Source organism: Ambystoma mexicanum, chromosome 5p (assembly GCF_040938575.1).
Source record: "Ambystoma mexicanum isolate Mex_15411 chromosome 5p, UKY_AmexF1_1, whole genome shotgun sequence".
NCBI classification, from domain to species: domain Eukaryota; kingdom Metazoa; phylum Chordata; class Amphibia; order Caudata; family Ambystomatidae; genus Ambystoma; species Ambystoma mexicanum.
In genome coordinates, this window is record NC_090930.1 from 723,601,189 (window position 1) to 723,621,965 (window position 20,777).

Here is a 20,777-nt window from a genome sequence, read left to right on the forward strand (position 1 = left end):
TCACCGCTGTCGGAGGTTATCGATAGTCATAGGAAGATATAAAGGATAGGAAGAGAAACTATCTCTAATTTGTATAATTCAATGCTGATATGCCGAAAGGCAAACTTCAAGAATTAGCTTGCGTCTACAATGGCGGAAAAAATTAATCTGAGGGACCTTGACGTGTGAAGGACAATGGGAACAGTGGACGTCTGCCACGCCCAGTCGACGTCCCATTTCGAAAACAACAACTGTAATACTTTGCAGCTTCCACTAGATGTCGGCCTATGCACAGCATGTGATCTAAGCAGATTCCACAAGCCTCAGAAATATGGGATACATTACTCACTGTAATCTATTTCTGATGCTTGTATCTGCTTAGATTCACATGCTATGTATAGGCGGATATCTAGTGGAAGCTGCTGAGTATTACAGTCAGGGGAGTTGCTAGGTCTGGAAAAGACCCAGGGCTAAGCTGATGTTGGGACTGGGGGCTAGCTAGTCTTTTGGCTGTAGCTCCTGAGATTCTATCCGGGGCTACAACCAAAAGATCAGGGGCCATAGCCCCCTTAGCCCCCCCCTAGCAACGCCCCTGATTACAGTTATTTTTGAAACTCGAAAAGGGACATCGTCAGGGCGTGCCAATAATACTATCCTAGTGCGACGTACACTGTACCCATGGTCTTTCACGCGTCGAGGTCCCTCAGATTGATTGTTTTTGGCATGAGGTAGCATGAAGTGTGTCGTGATTACAGGTGTATCCAAGCATATAAATATCAGAAAAGCTCATAAACATCTATGCGCCATCTCTCAAGGGAGGAAAGGTGGGAGCATGTGAATGTAAGCAGATACAAGCATCAGAAATACGATTACGGTGAGTAATGTATGCCTTCTGAGGCTTGTAGAATCGGCTTAGATCACATGCTATGCATAGATTAGCAAGCAGTGTTAGGAGAAGGTGGTGGGTTGTGAGAAGGAGCTGCGGTACATAGATGTTTTAGAACTGCTTGTCCCACCTGTGTATCTGCTTTGCAAATGCTGTTTAAGGGGACATTTGCGATAAAAGCCAAAGTAGATCCTGTGCTCATTGTGGAGTGAGCTCTTGGTATGAAAGGCAGTGTCTTGTTTGATAATGAATAGCATAGTTGTATGCATCCGACTATCCATCTGGAGATGGCATTCTTGGAAATGCGGTCTCTCTCTCTGCCTGGTGCTACGGAGACAACCAGCTGGCCTGTTTTCCTTAGCGGTTTGGTCTTGTTTACATAGTAAAGGACCACCCTCCTCACATCCAGTGTGTGGAGTTTCACCTCAGCCGAGCTAGTTAGATTCTGAAAGAAAGCCGGTAGCTCAATGGATTGGTTCAAGTGGAATTTGGAGATTAATTTAGGAGAGAACCTAGGATATGTACGTAAAACAAATTTGTCTTTATGAATAATAAAGAAAGGGTCCTGCACTGACAATGCTTGCAATTCACAAACTCTTCTTATGGAACTAATAGCCACTAAGAAGGCAGTTTTGTATGTCAGGTGTGACACTGACGGGTTGACTTATGCATAGGCTCAAATGGGGGCTGTAGTGTTGCGTAATTAACACACTTGAGCGTAGTATATTGTGACTATGATAGTTTATTAGGAGGAGCCCCCTAGAAGGCCAACCATCAGACCTGGAGCGTCTTCGTGTACGGCCCCATAACATTCTGGAACGGTACACGAACACGCTCCAGTTAATACAGAACGTTATGCAACACATGCAGCATGACGTGGTACGTCATGCTGTGAACAATAGAAGAACTATCATAACATCTTCCCCTCTATAATAATTCAACCAACATTAATAGTCTAAGACTGTCTAACAGTTATCTACATATTATGCATAAGTGCAGTGTATAACTACAAATATATTGGAAAACAACAAGAAAGGATACACTTTGTCATGAGATTTCTTTGTTGTTTGTTGATGAGTAGTCTAAATCTTTTAAGAGATCTCTAATAGTACACATAGTCTTGATTTCGATTCCATACACTTTTCTTGATTCTTGCAGATGATAGGTTATCTCCTGCCCTTTCTTCCTGTTTATTCTCTGGAACATGCGACTTATTCATGTATCTTAGTCCATCAGTCTTATCTTTGAATATTTCTCCTTTTGTCATCGATTCTCTCCTGTTCCTTTCAACTTCCTCCTCCTTGGCCAGGATAATGTCATCACATGACCACTTTTTCCCATCTTCCAAAATTACTGATTTTCCATAACATTCCTTTATTACTTGTGGAGAACGAAATTTTGATTCTCCCTTCATCACTCTCTTGGGTTCTCTCACTTTCACCCAATCTCCTTTCTTATAACTGCATTCTTTGACATGTTTCTGTGTGTCATAATAGTTTTTGTATACTTCTTGTTTCCTTCTTACTCTGTTTACTATCTCTTCCAGGTTAATTTCTTTATTTTTTCTTCTTATCATCCATGCAGGTCTAAGTCTGTTCGTGGCTATTCTCCCTCTCATCAATGTGAAAGGTTCTTCTTCTGTTACTGAATGGGGTGTAACTTTGTACGTATTTAGTGCTTCCTTTAATGTCTCTCTCCAAGGTATATTGTTGACAATGGCTAACTGAATAATACCTTTTATAAAGCGATTCATCCTTTCTACCAATCCGTTTGCCATTGGATGATATAAGGCTGTGGTGGAATGTTTGATTGCTCTTTCCTTGAAAAACTTTTGGATTTCACTTGACATGAATTGGGCACCATTGTCTGATATCATTTCTTGAGGCTCTCCTTCTCTGTTAAAGATCTCCTCTAAAAACTTCATCACTTTCATTGCTGATACAGACTCTTCTACTATGCCACACTCCACCCATTTGGACGTATAGTCAACCAACGCAATTAAAAAAAATTTCTGTGGCCCTAAAGTTTCATATGGTCCTGCTATATCAATGGCCAGTTTTGTCCATACAGTATTCGGAATTTCCACTGGTTGTAATGGTGTGGCGTGTGTCGTCTTGCTTTTATCGCTCACTGCACAAGCTGTGCAATCTTTAACAAGGGCTTCCAGTTCACCCCACATGTTGGGCCACCAGTAGGCTTCTCTCACCCTCCTTTTGGTCAAATTTCTTCCTATATGTCCTTCATGCGCTATTCTCATAATTCTCTCTCTCATCTTTACAGGGGGAATTATACGATCTCCTCTATAAACGCATGTAGTATCGCACGTCAATTCATCTCTAAATTTTTCCCAGGATTTAATGTTTTTTTCAACATCCGTCCACCCATCTTCAATGGCTTTCCTTACTTGTTTCTGTTCATAATCTTGTTCTCTCGCCTCAATCCATTCTTCTTTTGAAAAACTCGGATGTATATGTGCAATAATGCACTCCATGTTCTGATCATCTGTTAATTCGCTATTTCCTTCATCTTCCATCACTTCTGACTTGCAAGGCAATCGAGAAAAGCAATCTGCCACAACATTCGACTTTCCTGGGGTATATTTTATATTGACATTATACTGCATAATAATCAAGATCCACCTTCTTATGCGCGGTGAGGTCATGTGTGGATTTTTTGAATTGAAAACGTGTATCAATGGTTTGTGGTCAGTTCTGACCTCAATCGGTATGCCCCACACTAGACTTTTAAAATGTTCAAGGATCCATTTAACTCCCAAAGCCTCCTTCTCAATAGTGGAGTAATTTCTTTCAGCTCCTCTCAATGTCCTGGATGCAAAGGCAATGGGAACCACTTCACCATCTTGAACTTGCTCCAATACACCACCTAATCCCATGTTGCTGGCATCCACTGATATTCTGGTTTTTGCTTTTGAATCAAACATTTTAAGTGCCGGTGCCTTATTGATCATTGATTTTATTATTTCACATTCATTTTTGCATTCTTCAGACCAAACAAATCTTGTACCCTTGCACATCAGTTTTCTCATTTGTTCTGTTCTGTCAGTATAATGGTCTACAAATTTTGAATAATACTCTGTTAATCCCAAAAAACTGCGTAATTGATCTTTGTTGAGTGGATCTGGAATCTTAAGAATGGTGTCGACCAGCGATTCTTTGGGTTTTATACCTTCATTATTTATGCAATGACCCAAATATGTTACTTCATTCTGTTTTATTTTGCATTTATCGATTTTTAGTGTCATGCCTTTCTGCTGTATAACTTGTAATACCCCCAATAACTTGGCATCATGTTCTTCCTCGGACATTGCTGATATCAATATATCGTCCTGGAAATAATGAACTCCTTTAAGACCATCGAACAGGTGATGCATTAAACGTTGAAATACTGCAGCTGCAGAAGCTAATCCGAATGGCATTCTCTTATATCGAAATGCTCCTAGAGGGGTAATGAATGATGTCAAATGTCTGGACTCTTCAGCTAACATCACTTGATGATATGCTGACGACAAGTCAAGCGTTGTGAACCACTTTGCTGGTTTCATCGTGGTCAACATTTCTCCTATATTCGGAAGAGGATGGCGATCCACCCAAATGTTGGCATTTAGGTCCCTTAGGTCAACACACATTCTAATCGATCCATTGGGTTTTTTAACAATAACGATGGGGGATAACCATTCTGAAATTTCTATTGGTTCAATTATGTCTTGTACGATCAATTTCTCCAGTTCACTCTTCAATGCCTCTCTAGTGCCAATGGGTATGTTTCTAACTTTGTGTACTATGGGATTTGCTCCCCTTTTAAGTATAATCTTATGTTTGAAACCTTTAAGGGTCCCTATGTTATCATTAAACACCTTGGGGAAACTTTTGGCTAAATTCTCTGAAGTGCTGCAACTACTCTCAGTAATGCAAAGAATTGGTACATTCTCTCCTGGATGTATACGCATCTTGAGTGCAGCTTGTTCCCACCATCCAACTATAGAAAATCCATCTTCAGCCACAAATAACTTGCAATACGTTTTCCTCCCTTCAAAATTCAGATGTACCCACACATAACCAATTACATTGATTGGAGTCTTGCCATATCCCGTAGCCTTTAGTTTTGTCGGTTGTAAATCTTCCATATTTTTTTTTAGTACATTGACATACGTCTCTGCATCCACCATGGCATAGGGTGAACCTGTGTCCACCATAACTTTTAACACTACTCCATCCAATTCCATTGACACCCATGCTCCAGCACCACTCTCGGTAGAATTAAAAGCTAGTATCTGTACCTCTTCCTCAAATCTGTTTGATATCGCCATCAAACTACTTGGACCGCCTATTTCTTCCAAGGCTTTTATACTTGCCGTAGTGATGCCTCTTCCCCTATTGTAACGACCATTATACCTTGTATGTCGGTTATTGAATCTGCCTCTGCCTCTGCTATTACGACACAACTTCCCAAAATGACCTACCATTCCACACCTGTAGCATTCAGCCGATATGGCAGGACATTCTTTTTCTACGTTGATGTGTCTCCAACGACCACATTTGAAGCAATTGTTAGACATTCTGTATGAACCATCTCTTTCTTGTCTTTGTCCAGCATCAGTATCTGCCTTGACTATTCTTTTGACCATGGCAACCAACTCTTCTTCATTTCCATACTGTCCATCTGTGACTCCACTGACCAACTTTATCTCAGCAGTCTCTATTTTGCTTTGAACCTCCTTCAAGCATTTTTCGCCAAGCTCAATTGACCTGGCTATTTCAATTGCCTGATCCAATGTGGGATTCTTAGCTTGCCACAGACGTTGCTGTATGCGTGTATCCGCCACATGTAGTACCAGCTGGTCTCTTAAATATTCATCTGCCATTCCCGTGAATGTGCATGTGGCCATCAAACCTCTTAACGCAGCTATGTAGGCATCTATGCTCTCACCCTTATTCTGTTTCCTCGTGAAAAATCTGTATCGTTCCAACACAACATTTGTTTTGTTTCCAAAATGTTTGGTCAGTTTAGTAATTGCTACATCGTACTTCCTTGCTCCAGCTGATGATTCACCACCCACAACTACATCCGTGTGGTCCAAATCTGGCAAATTCCTGAAAATTCTGAGTGCCTCAGTACCTATACAGTTGAGCAATGTTGCCTCCTTTGAATCATCATTAAACTTAGATCCTCCTACTGCTCTCAGGTATACCTGAAAATTGTCTTGCCACTGCTCCCATGGACACACTGGATTCCCTGGCAGTGCCAGAAACTTCATTGGAGGAACGATATTGTTTTGCATGTCGGCCTAATTTTCCTCGTATGCGACTAATCACCACTTTTCTTTCCTTTTATTTTGCAGTGTTCTTTTTTTTTTTTTTAAGAAGTGAAAAAAATTTTTTTTTTTATAAGCAACTTTGCTTATATAACAAAATTTACCGCAGCGTGCATGCACAATATTATATCAAAGGCGGCCGTTCAGTCTTTAACTTGTAGTGTTGTTCGCTAGCTGCGTTATCAATACGTAGCGTATTGTATGCAGTTGTACTTGTCCATCACTTGTTATGTTGCCATGCTATCCATCCTTAAAGACGTGCGTCGGCACGTAAAACACGCATACGGGTGCTTTCCTCTAATGTCTCTTTCAGTTGACCGTGGCTCGAGCACAGTTTTAAAAGATGCATGCAGTGCGTTAATCCGCCCGGTTTCACTTTAAACACCCTTTCATCTCGTTCCGTAACACCACACTCGCATGCACTTGCCTTCTTTTATCGTCGTGCCATGCGTCGATTTGCGCAGGTTCAGTCGTCAATTTCTTATCTTGTGTGTAACAAGTTTCCAATTCAATCCTTTGTCGCATCTGGGGGCTCCCTCCCAGCTCCTCGTCGCCATTTGTAGTGTAGCGTAATTAACACACTTGAGTGTAGTATATTGTGACTACGATAGTTTATTAGGAGGAGCCCCCTAGAAGGCCAACCATCAGACCTGGAGCGTCTTCGTGTACGGCCCCATAACATTCTGGAACGGTACACGAACACGCTCCAGTTAATACAGAACGTTATGCAACACATGCAGCATGACGTGGTACGTCATGCTGTGAACAATAGAAGAACTATCATAACAGGGGCCCCGTGAGCTTAGCTAGCACAACATGGAGATCCTAGCCTGGCGGTGGATTAGAAATTGGTGGGTGGAGTCTCTTTACACCCTCCATGAACGCCTTAACTACTGGAATTTTCCACCACGATACTTTATTATGAGAGGTGGTATATGCTGATAAAGCCACCAGGTGGACCTTTATGGAGTTGAATACTAACCCTGAGTCTAACAAGTGGAGCATATCATTTAGAATGTGAGATGGAGTACATTCTATGGAGTTTATTTGTTTCGACTGGCACCAGATTACAAATCTTCTCCACTTGTCGAAATAATAGCGCCTGGTGTTTGGTTTACGAGGTTCCTTGAGGATATCCATACACCATTGTGGCAGATTAAGGTGACCGAACTATATGACCTCAGGAGCCAAGCTGCCAGGTTCATTGAGTGTGGTTGAGGATGTACTGTTATTCCCCTCCCCGTGTTGGGTCAATAGGTTTGTCGGACACGGGAGTTTGATGGATCGCACATCGCCAGTTTGCACAGATGTGGATACCATGGCTGTCTTGCCCACATAGGAGCAACTAGGATGAGCATCATGTGCTCTGTGAATCTTGTTCACTACCATGCTCATTAAGGGAGCTAATGGAAAAGCATAAGCAGATTTTCCTAACCGGTTCATCCATAAGGCGTTACCCTCGGAGTCTGATTGGGGGAACCTGTATGCAACGTCTGGGCATTGCTTGTTTTCTCCTGGAGCGAACAGGTCTAGCGTGGGGTAACCCCACTGTGAGAAGATGTGGTCTACGACACTTGAGTTTAGTTGCCACTCTTGTTCCTCTGGTAGGGGCTCTCTGCTTAGAGAGTTTGCTAGGGTGTTGAGTATCCCTGGAACATGTTGGGAGGCTAGGGACATCCCCCGTCTGAGTGCCCAACTCCATATTTTCTGTGCCAGCCTGGACAGACTTGGAGTGTGTGTGCCCCCTGTTTGTTTACATAGAACATCACAGTGGTGCTGTTATAATTTGCACCGACTGGTTCGTCAGTTGCGCTTCGAATGCTTGAAGCGCTTTGAATACTGCTAGCAGGTCCAGCAGGTTGATGTGGTTCTGTGTCGTGATGCGAGTCCACATACGATGTGCTGTGTGGTGCAGGTAATGAGCCCCCCACCCGGAGAGTGATGCGTCTGTTGTGAGAATCGCTTGCACTTATGGATCGTGGAAGGCCTTTCCCTTTAACAGGATTTCTTTTGTCCACCAGCGTAGCTTTTCAACTAGTGTTGGTGAAACGACCAGTAGATCGACCCACTGGCCGCTTGCCTGAGACCACTGGTTCGCCAACCACTCCTGCATGGGGAGCATGCGCACGTGTGCGTGCGGGACCAGGTACATGCACAATGCCATTATGCCTAGTTAACGCATTGCTTTGCATACTCTTATCTGGCGACCGGCTTGATACTGTGGTATTTGCCAAAGCATGTTGTGCACGCTCTCCATGGATGGAAAGGCCAAGCCTGTTTGTGTCTTAAAATAGCTCCTAGGAACTCTTTTGTTGTGTTTGGTACAAGACTTGACTTTCTTGTTTATTGAGAAGTCCAATTGGAAGAGGTGGTTTATGGTTCTTCGCGTGTTTTGCTTGCAAAGAAGGGGTGACTCCCCTGTGATCAGCCAGTCATCCAGATAGGGGTAGGTAGGGCCTCCCTGCACAGGTGCGCTGCCACCATCGCCAGTACATTTGAAAATACCCTTGGAGCAGATGCTATTGGTAGTGCTGGTTTGCTATCTTGAAACGCAAGAGTCTTCTGTGCGCTGGGAACATTGAAATATGAAAATAGGCATCTTTCATATGCAGTATTGCCATGTAATCTCCCCGCTTAACTCTAGTAGCGTTGTCATGCAGAATCTTTGTGGCTTTACATAAGTGTTTGCAGGGCGTAAGTCTAACACTGGGCGCATAGATCTTTTTTTGGCACAAGGAAGTAGGTCGAATAAATACCCTTGTTTACCTCGTTGGATGGCACAAGCTCTATGGCGTCCTTGAGAAGCAGCGCATTGACCTCTACATGGAGGAGCTGTTCTTCCTTCGTTGTCTTTCTCTGGCGCGGGAGATGATTTGATGGTCTTTGGATCAGCTCCACACAATAGCCTCCCGGTACTGTTGATAGCAACCACTTGTCCGTGGTTATTCCCTCCCATGCGTGGGTGAAGAGTGAAATACGTCCCCGTACTGGGGAGGTAAGAAGGGGACCTGTAGCGGGCTGTCATTGTTTGGGAGGTAGGTGTTCCTCCACCTCTAGATCTGGAGGATCTTCCCCAGCCGCAGGACCTGCGCTGGCCTCTATGGTAGCCCTGTTAGGCTTGACCTTGGTTGTTATTCCATGAGGAATTTTGACCATGTCCGTAACCAGAGCCTCATTGGGAGTTTTGGCCACAAAAACGGCGAAAATTGTTTCCACCCCTCTGGCCTGGTGGTGCATTTGTTAACTGGCCCAGAGACGTCAAGGTGTCGTATTGCTCTTTGGCTGACTTTACGGCATTCTCCACTGCTTTACCGAAAAAAAACTGAAGGTTCCACTGGCATGCTAAGTAACGTAGCCTGGGTTTCAAGTTTAAAGCCCCTCAGCGATAATCCCGGCCGCATTATCTGCGACATAGAGGTTACTTTTTAGGATGCAGCTGGAAGTTTCCTTGCCATCAGCCGCCACCAGGGCTAGTTATGATTTTAAGAGTTCGGGAGCAGAAGCTATTAAGGCAGTTATTTCATCCCATTTGTAGCAATTGTAACCTGCCAACAGTGTTGAGTTGTTGGCAATTCTGGTCTGAAAAACTGCTGAAGTCACAACTTCCCTGCCCATAGAGATTTTTGCCTTCCTTATCTGGGGGTACCTCTGAAGAGGCTAGTGGTGTCCCTGCCCTTTTACGGGTTGTTGTCACCACAAGTGAATCCGGCTTAAGCTGGCCCCTGATACAGAGCGGGTCAGATTGTGCCGGGTGGAAAAGTTTGTCCACTTGCGGGTTAACTGCCCTAGTCTGGTTAGGTGTCTCCAGTGAAGGTAGGATCCTCCTCTGGCCAGATTGTAAGAGTGGGATGAATTGGGTGGCAGCCTTTTTGTCTCCTAAGATATCCTCCACAAAGTCTTTGTCTAGCTGAGTTTGTGTCTGGATACCAAAGTGTTCAGCTGCTTTGATTAGCATGTCGTTAAGGAGGGGATGATTATCCACTGGTGAATCGGCCACTGAGGAGCCCTGTTGAATTGGTGAGGCCAGGGTGTACACCTCTGCCTCTTCATCATCATAATAATAATAATGATGATCAGACTGCTGGTAGTCCTCATTATCCCCTTCAGTGTCTGTGTGAGCATCATATAAGCACACCTAGTACAGGTTGGACTGGTAGTGAATCTGGCCGAGCTTTCTTTGCTGGGGGCTGGGAGCTTGAAGCGGGGGGCTGAGAGCTGGAAGCCTCAGTAGCAGGAGGTGTAACCTGGAAGTTCTGGTAAGACTGAGGTTTTTTTTTTCCCCCCAAAGAAAGTGTCCATAAAGGTCATTCTTGACATTACCCTATATAGGTCTTCCGCAGTCCATAGCTATGAACTGAGAATAACCCCAGGGTACGGAGGGGCAGCGACCTGTCCTAAGGGTGGGGCTAGGCCCTGGTTTTGTAAGGCTTCAGACAAAGAACCCTCCTCTTGTGGGATAGAGAGAGGTTCCCTAGAAGGGGTAGATTTGCCTTTAAGAGATTTATCCTTACGATTAGGGCTCTTGGAGGAGTGTTTCTTTGGAGTACTTAGTCTTTAACAGGCTCTCTGGGATTAGTTTTTTGACTAAGTGGGGTAAACCAGTGTTTTTCGACCCTACAGCCGATTTCGACTCATGTCGTCGACTTTCGGTAGTGGGACGGACCTCCGCCTCGTCAGCCGGCGTTTGGTAGATAAGTCTTTCGATTTCCAGGGCCTGTCATGGGGCAATCGGGATCTGGCGTGCCCAGAGGACAGGGATTCTGTAGACCTCCCTATTGACGACGTAGTTGGGCGTTTTGTCAACGACGCCGGCTCAATGCCCCGGGATGTGCGTTTAGTGGTGGAGGTAGCGGAAGTGCTCCTGCCGCCGGGTGTCGTCCGCGTAGCAGAGCTACCGGCCTGTCTCTTGTGGTCGGGGGTTTGCACTTGGGAACTTGACTGTTCCCCGCCGCCCTCGCTGTCTGAAATAAAGGCAAGGCTGCCATCACTGGAAGCTCCCTCCACGTCAATAGCGGCCTCGGCCTGCAATGCATGCTGGGCCCAGCGCTTGGTTCTTCGGTCTTTAAGAGTTTTAGGTTTGAAAATCTTGCAGGCTCGACAATGCCCCTCGTCGTGGTCGCGGTTTAGACCCAAGTTACTCGCTCAGTGTTTATCTATCCACGGGAAGTTCTTATTCCATGTGGAGCAGAATTTAAAAGGTGTTCTAGCCATGTTTGCGAAAGGCAGCAAGGTGAGAAAGGGAATGGGTGGGAAAATGCATTCTACAATGACCGCCCCCACTCTCCCTCCTGTAAGGACCGAGGCCCGGTGCGACCTTCCAAGGTCAAAAGGGTCAGTCGTATCTTGAATTCATTCGCGTGACGGCTGTCTTTTCCACCGCATCAATGAATTTGTCTAAGTTGGAAGAAAAAAGATAGAAAGAGTAAACTATTTTCTATTTGTCATAAGCAAATGGGGCAAGCCGAAATTGAACTCTGTGAAAAGCATCCGCTCACGATGGCGGAAAAACACAATCTGAGGGACCTCGACGTGTGAAGAGTTATGGTACAGTGGACGTCACACTAGGGATAGTATTACTTGCACGCCCTGTTGACGTCCCTTTTCGAAAACTAGAATACTCTTCAGCTTCCACTAGATGTCGGCCTATGCATAGCATAGCATGTGATCCAAGCAGATTCCACAAGCCTCAGAAATGTATATATCTGATACATTACTCACCGTAATCTTATTTCTGATGCTTGGATCTGCTTCGATTCACATGCTATGCATAGGCCTATGCTGCGGAGTATTACAGTTTGTTTTTCGAAACTCAAAAATGGGCGTCGACACAGGGCGTGCCAGTAATACTATCCCTATTGTGACGTCCACTGTACCCATGGTCCTTCACGTGTCGAGGTCCTTCAGATTCTTTTGTTTCTGACATGAGGTAGCATGAAGTGTATCACAGCAGATATGTACCAGAGAAGCTCATATAAACATCCATGCACCTTCTGTCCAAGGGGAGGAAGGGTGGGCGCATGTGAATCTAAGCAGATACAAACATCAGAAATACGATTATGGTGAGTAATGTATCCCTTCTGAGGCTTGTGGAATCTGCTTAGATCACATGCTATGCATAGATTAGTGAGCAGTGTTAGGAGAAGGTGGTGGATTGTGAGAAGGTCCACCGGCAAATAGAGGTTTTAGAACCGCTTGTCCCATCTGTGTATCTGCTTTGGAATTAGTGTCAATGCAGTAGTGCTGAGTGAAAGTATGTACTGAGCTCCATGTAGCTGCTTTGTAAATGGGGTCTAGCAGGACATTTGCGATAAAGGACAAAGTAGCTCCTGTACCCCTTGTGGAGTGAGCTCTTGGTGTGAAAGGCAGTTTTGCTTAATAATGAGTAACAGCTGTATGCATCTGACTATCCACCTGGAGATGGCATTCCTGGAAATGCGTTCTTCTTCTCTGCCTGATGCTATGGAGACAAACAGTTGTGGCTGGCGTATTCTGTAGGTTATGAAAGGCTTGAGGATTCTTTTCAAAGAAATTAGCCATCAAGGTCATCTTGCGCATTACCTTATCAATGTCCTCACAGGACCATTGGGTGGAGCTAGGGATGGAAGTTAATAATGGTACAGATATGGGTGTCTGTGGTTCTTGAGTAGGTTGCTTATTTTTTAAAAGCAGCTGCTAGGGTACCCTCCTCTTGGGAATCTATACTCCTTTCCTTGTGAGGTGTATTATTACCTTTCTCCTTGTGGGAATGGTGAGTTTTAGTAGACTGGTGACTTTTGGAGGTATGTTTTTTTGACGTCCTCCCCTTGAGAAGCGTCTCAGGGACATGTTTTTGGACGAGATGTGATCATTTTGAGGAACTGGAACATTTCGCTGATTTCAACGTAGAAGTCTCATGTCGAGTCTCGGCGGAAGTGCGGTCCGAAGCTGCATCCTCTGACGCTCAGCTTACGCTCAGTGTTTTAGGCATGTCACGCTGTGCGTGACTTTGTGGGCCTCTTGTGTGGCGATCTAGAGTGCCCAGAGGACAGGGAACTTGTGGACCGTCCCCTTGGAGCCGTGACTGGCTGTGTCGAGGATGGCGTCATTGACTTTCAGCCACAGGGTATGTGTTTGGAGAGAGTTGCACTTTGTATGCTACTGCCGCCGGATGTCGTCCCTGTAATGGTGACGTCAGCTTGTCTATTGGGGTTGGAGGCTAGCACCTGGGAATCGATTGGTTCCCTGTCGCCTTCGCTGTCCGATGCTGCCGTCGCTGGATGCCCCCTCCACGGCCAACGCGGTTTCAGCCTGCATGTCGTGGTGGGCCCAACGTTTGGTCTTTCAGCCATTGAGTGTTTTAGCTTTGAAGAGCTGATAAGCTCGACAATGGCTTTTGTTGTGGTCCCATGCAAGACAAAGATTGCACACACGTTGCTCGTCTTTCCATGGAAATCTTTTATTGTACCGTTGGCAGAATTTAAATGGAGTGTTTTCCATGGTTTAAAGGAAGGGCAGCCAGGCGAAAATAGAGAGAACAAAGGGGAATATGCATTCTCTTAGTGAGCCCTAAGAAATGTCCAGCCCCCCCCCCCCCACTCTCCCTACTGTTAGGGCCGAGTCCTGGTGCAGCCTTCCAAGGCCGAGGGGTGTCATCGAAACAAGGTCTTTGTTAGACGATCGTCCTTTCCACTGCCGTCGAGATGTTTGTCGAAAGTCGATGATAAAAGGATAGAGAGAGAGTACCAACTTATTATTTCTCAAACTATGGCATTAGTTGAAATAAGAACTCTGCGATTAAGCATCCGTTAGATGATATGATAAGGCATTTATAACGCGCCTATACACAAGTGTTTCGAGGTGCGAGGAGGCATGGGAGGGGAAACAGGGGGAAGACAGACAACGATCTTACTAAGCCAGGCGTCATTCAGATCGCGCAAGTGCATGGGAAGGGGGAAAGGGGAAAAGGGGAAAAATGCGTGGAGGATGGGAAGGGGGAAAGTGCAGTACATTGGATAGTACAATGTGATGGCGGAAAAAAACAATCTGGGTGACCTCAACGTGTGAAGGCCCATGGTTACAGTCGATATCACACTAGGGATAGTATTACTGGAGCGCCCCGTCGACATCCCTTTTGAGTTTCGAAAACAACAACTGTAATACCCTGCAGCTTCCACTAGATGTTGGCCTATGCATAGATTGTGATCCAAGCAGATTCCACAAGCCTTAGAAATATATATATATATATATGCATGCATAACAAAGCCTTTGATAACAAAGTTCCTCAGGGAACTAAAGTCTGTCATACTTTCTTTTAGCAATAAACACCTTCAAAACGAACACATCAGAAGATCTCTCTTCCATTATTTCTACTGTCCTGATGAAGACTGGGACGCACTAGAATGTTTACGCCCACATAGCCAAAGACCCAGTTCTCGGGTCGACAAAATAGACACTTTTTTTCAAATTACATTGCATTACATGTAATTTTGCAGATTGAACTTCAGTGTTTTATTTTCCCATACAATCTACAATCTTCTACCTTGCGCTTTGTCAGTATGTATCAATACATTTTTTGTGCAATTCAATTCAGATATTAGACTCTTTGCTATTCAATCAAACCTACTTGATTTCATGTTTGTTCCATTAGACACTTTTTGATGTTTGCCTAAAGCCTTGGCCACATTGCCCATTGTGTGCCTTGTTCCTTTTCAAGTCATACTCACAAATATACATAACTATGACACGTCATAAATATGTACCCTATTGTCATGAACAGTTTCTTCATTCAACTGTGTACTTCACTGAATATTGCCACATGTATTTTGGCTTAGGACATCTTGTGTTTTGTTATACATTCTTTGCCCTTTCCTTTCATTCAACCAAGACAGTACTTGCCTTCTGTTGATTTTCATAACCAGTAGTAGAACAGTCCTGAAAGGCTTAATGTCAAATCTGCTAACTCTACCCCTTTCCATGAAACCCTGCCTCCCCCGCCCAACCCTAAACCTTCACTGCATGTCTTAACTCTTCACCCACCTCCAGGGCAAGATTAATTATGGGTATTTGCTCTACAAAGTGACACAAGGTAAAAGGAAGTTCAAAGGTATCCCAAAACCCTAGAAAAAACAAACACGATTTTTCCCTTCCCCCCCTTCCCCCGCACTCCCCCCCACTCCCTTCCCCCCCACTCCCCCCCACGTGCCCCTCCAATCCCCCCACCCGTGCCCCCCCGCCCACTCCCACCCACTCCCTTCCCCCCCTCCCCCCACGTGCCCCTCCAATTCCCCCCACCCCTGCCCCCCCACTCTCCCCCTCACCCCTGCCCCCCCTGTGCCCCTCCAATCCCCCCCACCTCCCCCACCCCCCCTAACTTTCAGCCCAAACTACAAGGACAACTCTATGGTTTTCTGGGAGCGTCAGTCTGGTTTTGCTCCCCAACAGATATAGTTGACAGTCTCAACAGGTGGCTGATACCAAACTATTTCCACATGCACCAAGTACCTGTTTTATAAGCCCGGATCCATCTACTACTGTACACAAACATGTCTCAAGTACAATATGTTAGACTGTTACAAAATGAAAGGTTCACTCACTTTTCTAGCAATTGGCATCCTATTGAAGATATTCCAAAGTACGATTCCCACCACAACTTTGTCTCGCAGGTAAAAAACGATGCCTTTCCCGTACTCCTCGCCTTGCTGTGGAGCTTTTGCTGAGCTGGACGTGGCGGCTGCTGAAGCTGCGGTTGCCGACACACTAAAGGGCACATTGATTTCTGAAGCTGAAGCTTCTGCTTCTGTCTCACTTTCTGATCGGATGCCTGTACCTATAGAAGGACATGTAACATGTTAAAAAGCAGTGAGCACAGCCCTAAGAACCTGCGTCGATTCAGCAACAGAGAAGATTTGGAAAACGGGCAAGTACCACCTGATGGGGAAGGGAGAAGGGGTGTTACACTGAGAGGCTGGACTAGCTAACAGTCTTAAACACAGGCAAGAAAACAGGTGCAAATTGTAAGCTTCATTTCTTCTCTGAACTGGTACCTGGATATTTGAAGTAGGAAGAAAGAAACGTACAAAGGCAAGAGAGGCACAGCAAATTCAGTGAAAAGCAGATTTATCTTCAGTATAAAAAGAAAGCAGTGGCATACATTTCAAATAAAACTGGTTTGGAAGGACAAACTGCTTTCTTCCAATACTTGTTGGCCTTCTGTGCAGACATGATTGTCATGTTTCAATATTGTGAGTTTAAGAGTTCAGCAAAAGGAAGCAGACTAGTTACAGTAAATGCGGTATGGGGAAATTGAACAGGAATGTAACCCCATTTCCTTCTTCCGTCCAACCCGGAAACCCTCTCAACCTTGGCTCTCCCCTCAACTCCTCTCCATGTGACGTCTCCTCCGACGTCTTGAAACACTCTGGCTCAAATCTCCATCACTTTCCAACCAATCCTCCTACTTCTCTTATCACTCCCTCTAGGTCTCCTGTCTCACCTCAGCAAAACGCTCCTACTACTCAAACCTTCTTTATTCCCAAGCTTCCCACCCCCGTCGTATCTTCCAAACTCTCTCGTCTTCACTCTCCCCCAACCCTAATCCCTCAACCTCCTCCACCCTCTCTCCCTCTGACTTCGCAAACTTCTTCTCCTCAAAGATTCTTGCCCTTCGACAAAAAATGTATTCCTCCTCACTCGCCCCCCTTTCTCCCTCATCACCCTCTACTTGCATGACTGAATTCTCCCCAGTCTCCCCCTCTGACATGTCTATCCTCCTCTCCAGAGCCCATCCCTCGTCTGCCCCATCTGACCCTGTCCCCTCCCTTCTTATTCCTAAGATCTTCCCCTCTGCTTTCAAGAATGCCACTATCATTCCGATTCTGAAGAAACCTACCGCTGATCCCCTGCTCACCTCGAACTTCTGCCCCATCTCACTTCTCCCTTTCCTCTTTAAACTTCTTGAGCGCCTTGCCTACTCGCAAATCTCATCCTTTGTCACTAATCTCTCTCTCCTTCCCCCCTCTCAATCTAGATTTTGCCCCAAACACTCTCCTGAAACTGCCCTCACTTACATCCTTAACTCCCTCCTTTCTGCCCGACACACTAAGCAATCATCTGTCCTTATTCTTCTTGATCTCTCGGCTGCCTTCGACACTGTTGATCACCCCCTTCTTCTCAACACTATCTCCTCCTTTGGTTTCAAAGGCTCTGTACGCAACTGGCTTTCCTCTTACCTCTCCTCCCGCTCTTTTACTGTTTCCTGGGGTGGCCGCTCCCCTCCCTCCCACCCTCTTGGATACGGAGTTCCCCAATGCTCTGTGCTTGGTCCTTTCCTATTCTCACTCTACACCGCCCTCCTTGCCCCTGTGATCTCCTCTTTTGGCATCTCCCACCATTTCTATGCCGATGACACGCAGCTCTTTCTTTCCTTCTCTCCTGACCTCCACCTTAAACTTTCCTGCTGTCTCACTGCTATTAAAAACTGAATGGCTTCTCGCTTTCTTTCCCTTAACTCTGACAAAACTGAAGTAGTTTTCTTCCCTTCCAACTCCCTTCCCCCTTTTTTCATTTTCCTCCCTCTAATCTTACTTTCTCCCCGCACACTCGTAACCTAGGCTTTCAATTTGACTCTTCTCTCACTTTTTCCCCCCATCATATCTCACTCACCTCTCGTGCCTGTCGCTACCAACTGTACAATATTTGCAAAGTTTTCCCCCACTTACTTTTCATGCTACTAAACTCTTAATCTCCTCCCTTATCTTTTCTCGCCTCTTCTACTGCTCCGCCTTACTTTTTGGTCTTCCCACCTTGCCCCCCCTCAAATGTATTTATCACTCTGCCATCCGTACCCTCCGTCTCCTCACCCCCCATGACTCCATCTCTGCTTCCCTATCCTCCATTGGATGGCTCCCCTTTCATTCTCAACTTAAATTCCACTTCCTATGTCTGGTCTTCAAATCTCTCCACGATCTTGCTCCCCCTTATCTCTCATCCCTTCTCTCATTCTACACTCCCTCTCGTCTCCTTCGTTCCGCTGACCACTTCCTCCTCACTGTTCCTCCCTCCCCTGTGCCTCCTCCCGTTTCCGCTCCTTCAAACCCCTGGCCCCCCTCCACTGGAACTCCTTGCCTCTCGCTATCTGCTCTACTCCTACTTTTTACTCTTTCCGCATGTCCCTCAAATCTCTCCTTCTCCATTCCCCGCCATGACACCCCCCGTCCTCTCACTCCCCTCTCTTTCCCCTCTTCCCCCCTTCCCCCCTTAATCTCTCCCCCCACTTTCCCCCTCCCCATCCTATCTCCTCCCCCTTCCTTTCCCTCCTCCTCCTCCTCCCCCTTCCTCCTAGCCCCACCTCCCCTCTGAATAATTGCTCTACATACTGTTTTGGTGACTGATTCATGTTTGTAATTTGCTTCTGTTACGTTAAATGTACCCTGTTGTTGTAACTGTACAGCGCTTTGGTATAAAGCGCTATTTAAGACTAATAAATACAAATACAAACTCAAGGCACTCCTTTTGTAAAAGATTAATTACAGTAGGTTTTAAGTTTGAACATTTATTAAGAAATTGCAAACAACAAGGTAAGGTAAAAAGAAGCATGGTACCGCATAACAGATATTGATTAGCCAGCGTCAGATCCTTGCCATTCCCACCCAAAGAAACCCGTCCACCCTGCAGTGCAAATCTTAAGCAATGGGGGTTAGGGGGCATCTTATTTAAGCAAGCAAAGACATTAAGCTTGAGTAGGTTGTCAGACAGAGCGTACAAGAGGTGGAGCGTGTCCTGTATACCCCACCTCTTAGATCGATCAAACGGGCGCATGACGTGGTAAAACATTTTGTCTAACAATATCACATTGTATCGTATAACCTCATATCATATAAACCGGACAGACAGTTCACATCATTTTCTAGCTTGTGGGGCGTCAGCCGATTGCATAAAGCAGCTCTGCTCGAGTGAGCATAACCTATCTAAGAGGGTAGACCACTGATTGACGGCCGCATTCTCGGATTTCTAGTGTAATACAATGAGTTTTTTAGCTGTGAATAACATAAGATGTATCCATTTTCTGGTGATTGGGTCGTCATCCCAATCTTCAGCCCCAGAACCAAACATGGATATAGGGGACATTGAGACAGTAGAGCCATGTATGCGGGAGATCGGTCTGTGAATGTTGGTCCAATACGCTACTCGTCTAGAGCATGACCAGAACATGTGTCCTGTCTTATACCGAAGCAACCAACTTATTTTTGGATTGGGCCTGGGAATTAAATTCTAAAAACTGACAATCCTTGTGGCTGGTACGCAGCTCAAACAGAGCTTGATTGAAAATCCAGGTCAACAGTGGCATAAGCTTCCATAATTGTTGGTGGGTGCATGTGGGGGAAATAAAACGGGGGTATAAAATTAAACAAAGTCTAAAAGAGCTTATAAGGTACTTTGATATGGACTATGGGCCTCACCTCCGAGCACAATAATCACTCGCCGTTACCTCTAAATGAAGGGATATTTTCAAAGCTTTCTTTCTGCTGGATAAGTGCTGGGGGCAGCTGTACATTTACGCTCCAAAAAATTGGGCAGAAATGAAGGACTTTCTTGCAAGTAGGGAACAATAGACATTGCATCTCAAGTAGTGGGTCTTCTGGTGCTGCGTTCATTATATCAAAGTGTGTATATATAGGCCACCCAGGGCTTGGATGCTCCTAATTTTCAAAGAAATCCTTTGACCTACCTTTAGGAAAGCAGGTCATTTGCAATAGTTATGGTGTCAAGTGACGCTTTGTCATTTTTCAAAACATACCTGTGAAAACAGCGCTGGACGACAAGTTTAAAGTGAGCATGAGGGGTATAAACAGTTTGGGGATTATTATGGAGGTGTCTAGGTCCAGCATGCGGAAAGTAGTTAAAGGAAGATGTGCAGACTAGTTTAAGGAGTAGAAAGAAGGGTCTAGTGGGCAAGACCGGAGAACGGCTTATTAGATGTCCCATTTTCCAAATCAGCTGTTCCAACTCCTTACACTTGCACCCCACCACATCAATACTCAAACCCCAACTCTTCCACAACGTATTGGGAGTATGTGGGAGCATGCTGGCTTTTTAATGGGCAACCTGGGGGAGTCACAGGAAAAAGGGTAAGCACTTCGGACAAAGCTCTGTCTTCAAATGGAGATCTAGTGAATCAAGATTCAGGAGCTCTTGATCCTACAATAGCCCGCCGGGCATGCCCTCCAGACCAAACCTGACCACTGCGGCCACATAGAGCCCCGACACGTACCCTAGGAGCTGGCTGCTTCTGCAACACTCCCTTAAGAATAAGTTAAATGCATAAGTAAAGTGGTCTTGCATAGCACCCTTTTGCCGTATGGTTGGCCCCACTGCTTGTGACTCTGCAAGGAAAAGAGGGGGGGATTGTTAGTGGGATAGGAGAAGAAGCAGATCTGAAAACTCATGTTGAGTGCATTTTGCAAGTACCGAGCATTCCCGTGTGACGGTAAGGTTCCACGGGTTTGCTTTATTCTACAATAATGATTTTTTGCATAATTGGTGGCGACATCTGGGAATAGGTTATCTGGATGGAAGGACCCAAGTTCTAAGTCTAAAAGTGTA

The 20,777-nt window shown here is 45.3% G+C and overlaps 1 protein-coding gene across 5 annotated transcripts in view; it reads right to left on the minus strand.

The window, feature by feature from the left end:
* Positions 1–20,777, minus strand: part of AIFM1 (apoptosis inducing factor mitochondria associated 1) — a 909,880-nt gene that overhangs the window by 84,257 nt on the left and 804,846 nt on the right. For all 5 annotated transcript variants that reach the window (XM_069613095.1, XM_069613094.1, XM_069613093.1 and 2 more), the window contains one exon: positions 15,770–16,002. In XM_069613095.1, coding sequence (XP_069469196.1) covers positions 15,770–16,002 — 233 coding nt within the window. The remainder of the gene's footprint in view (positions 1–15,769; positions 16,003–20,777) is intronic.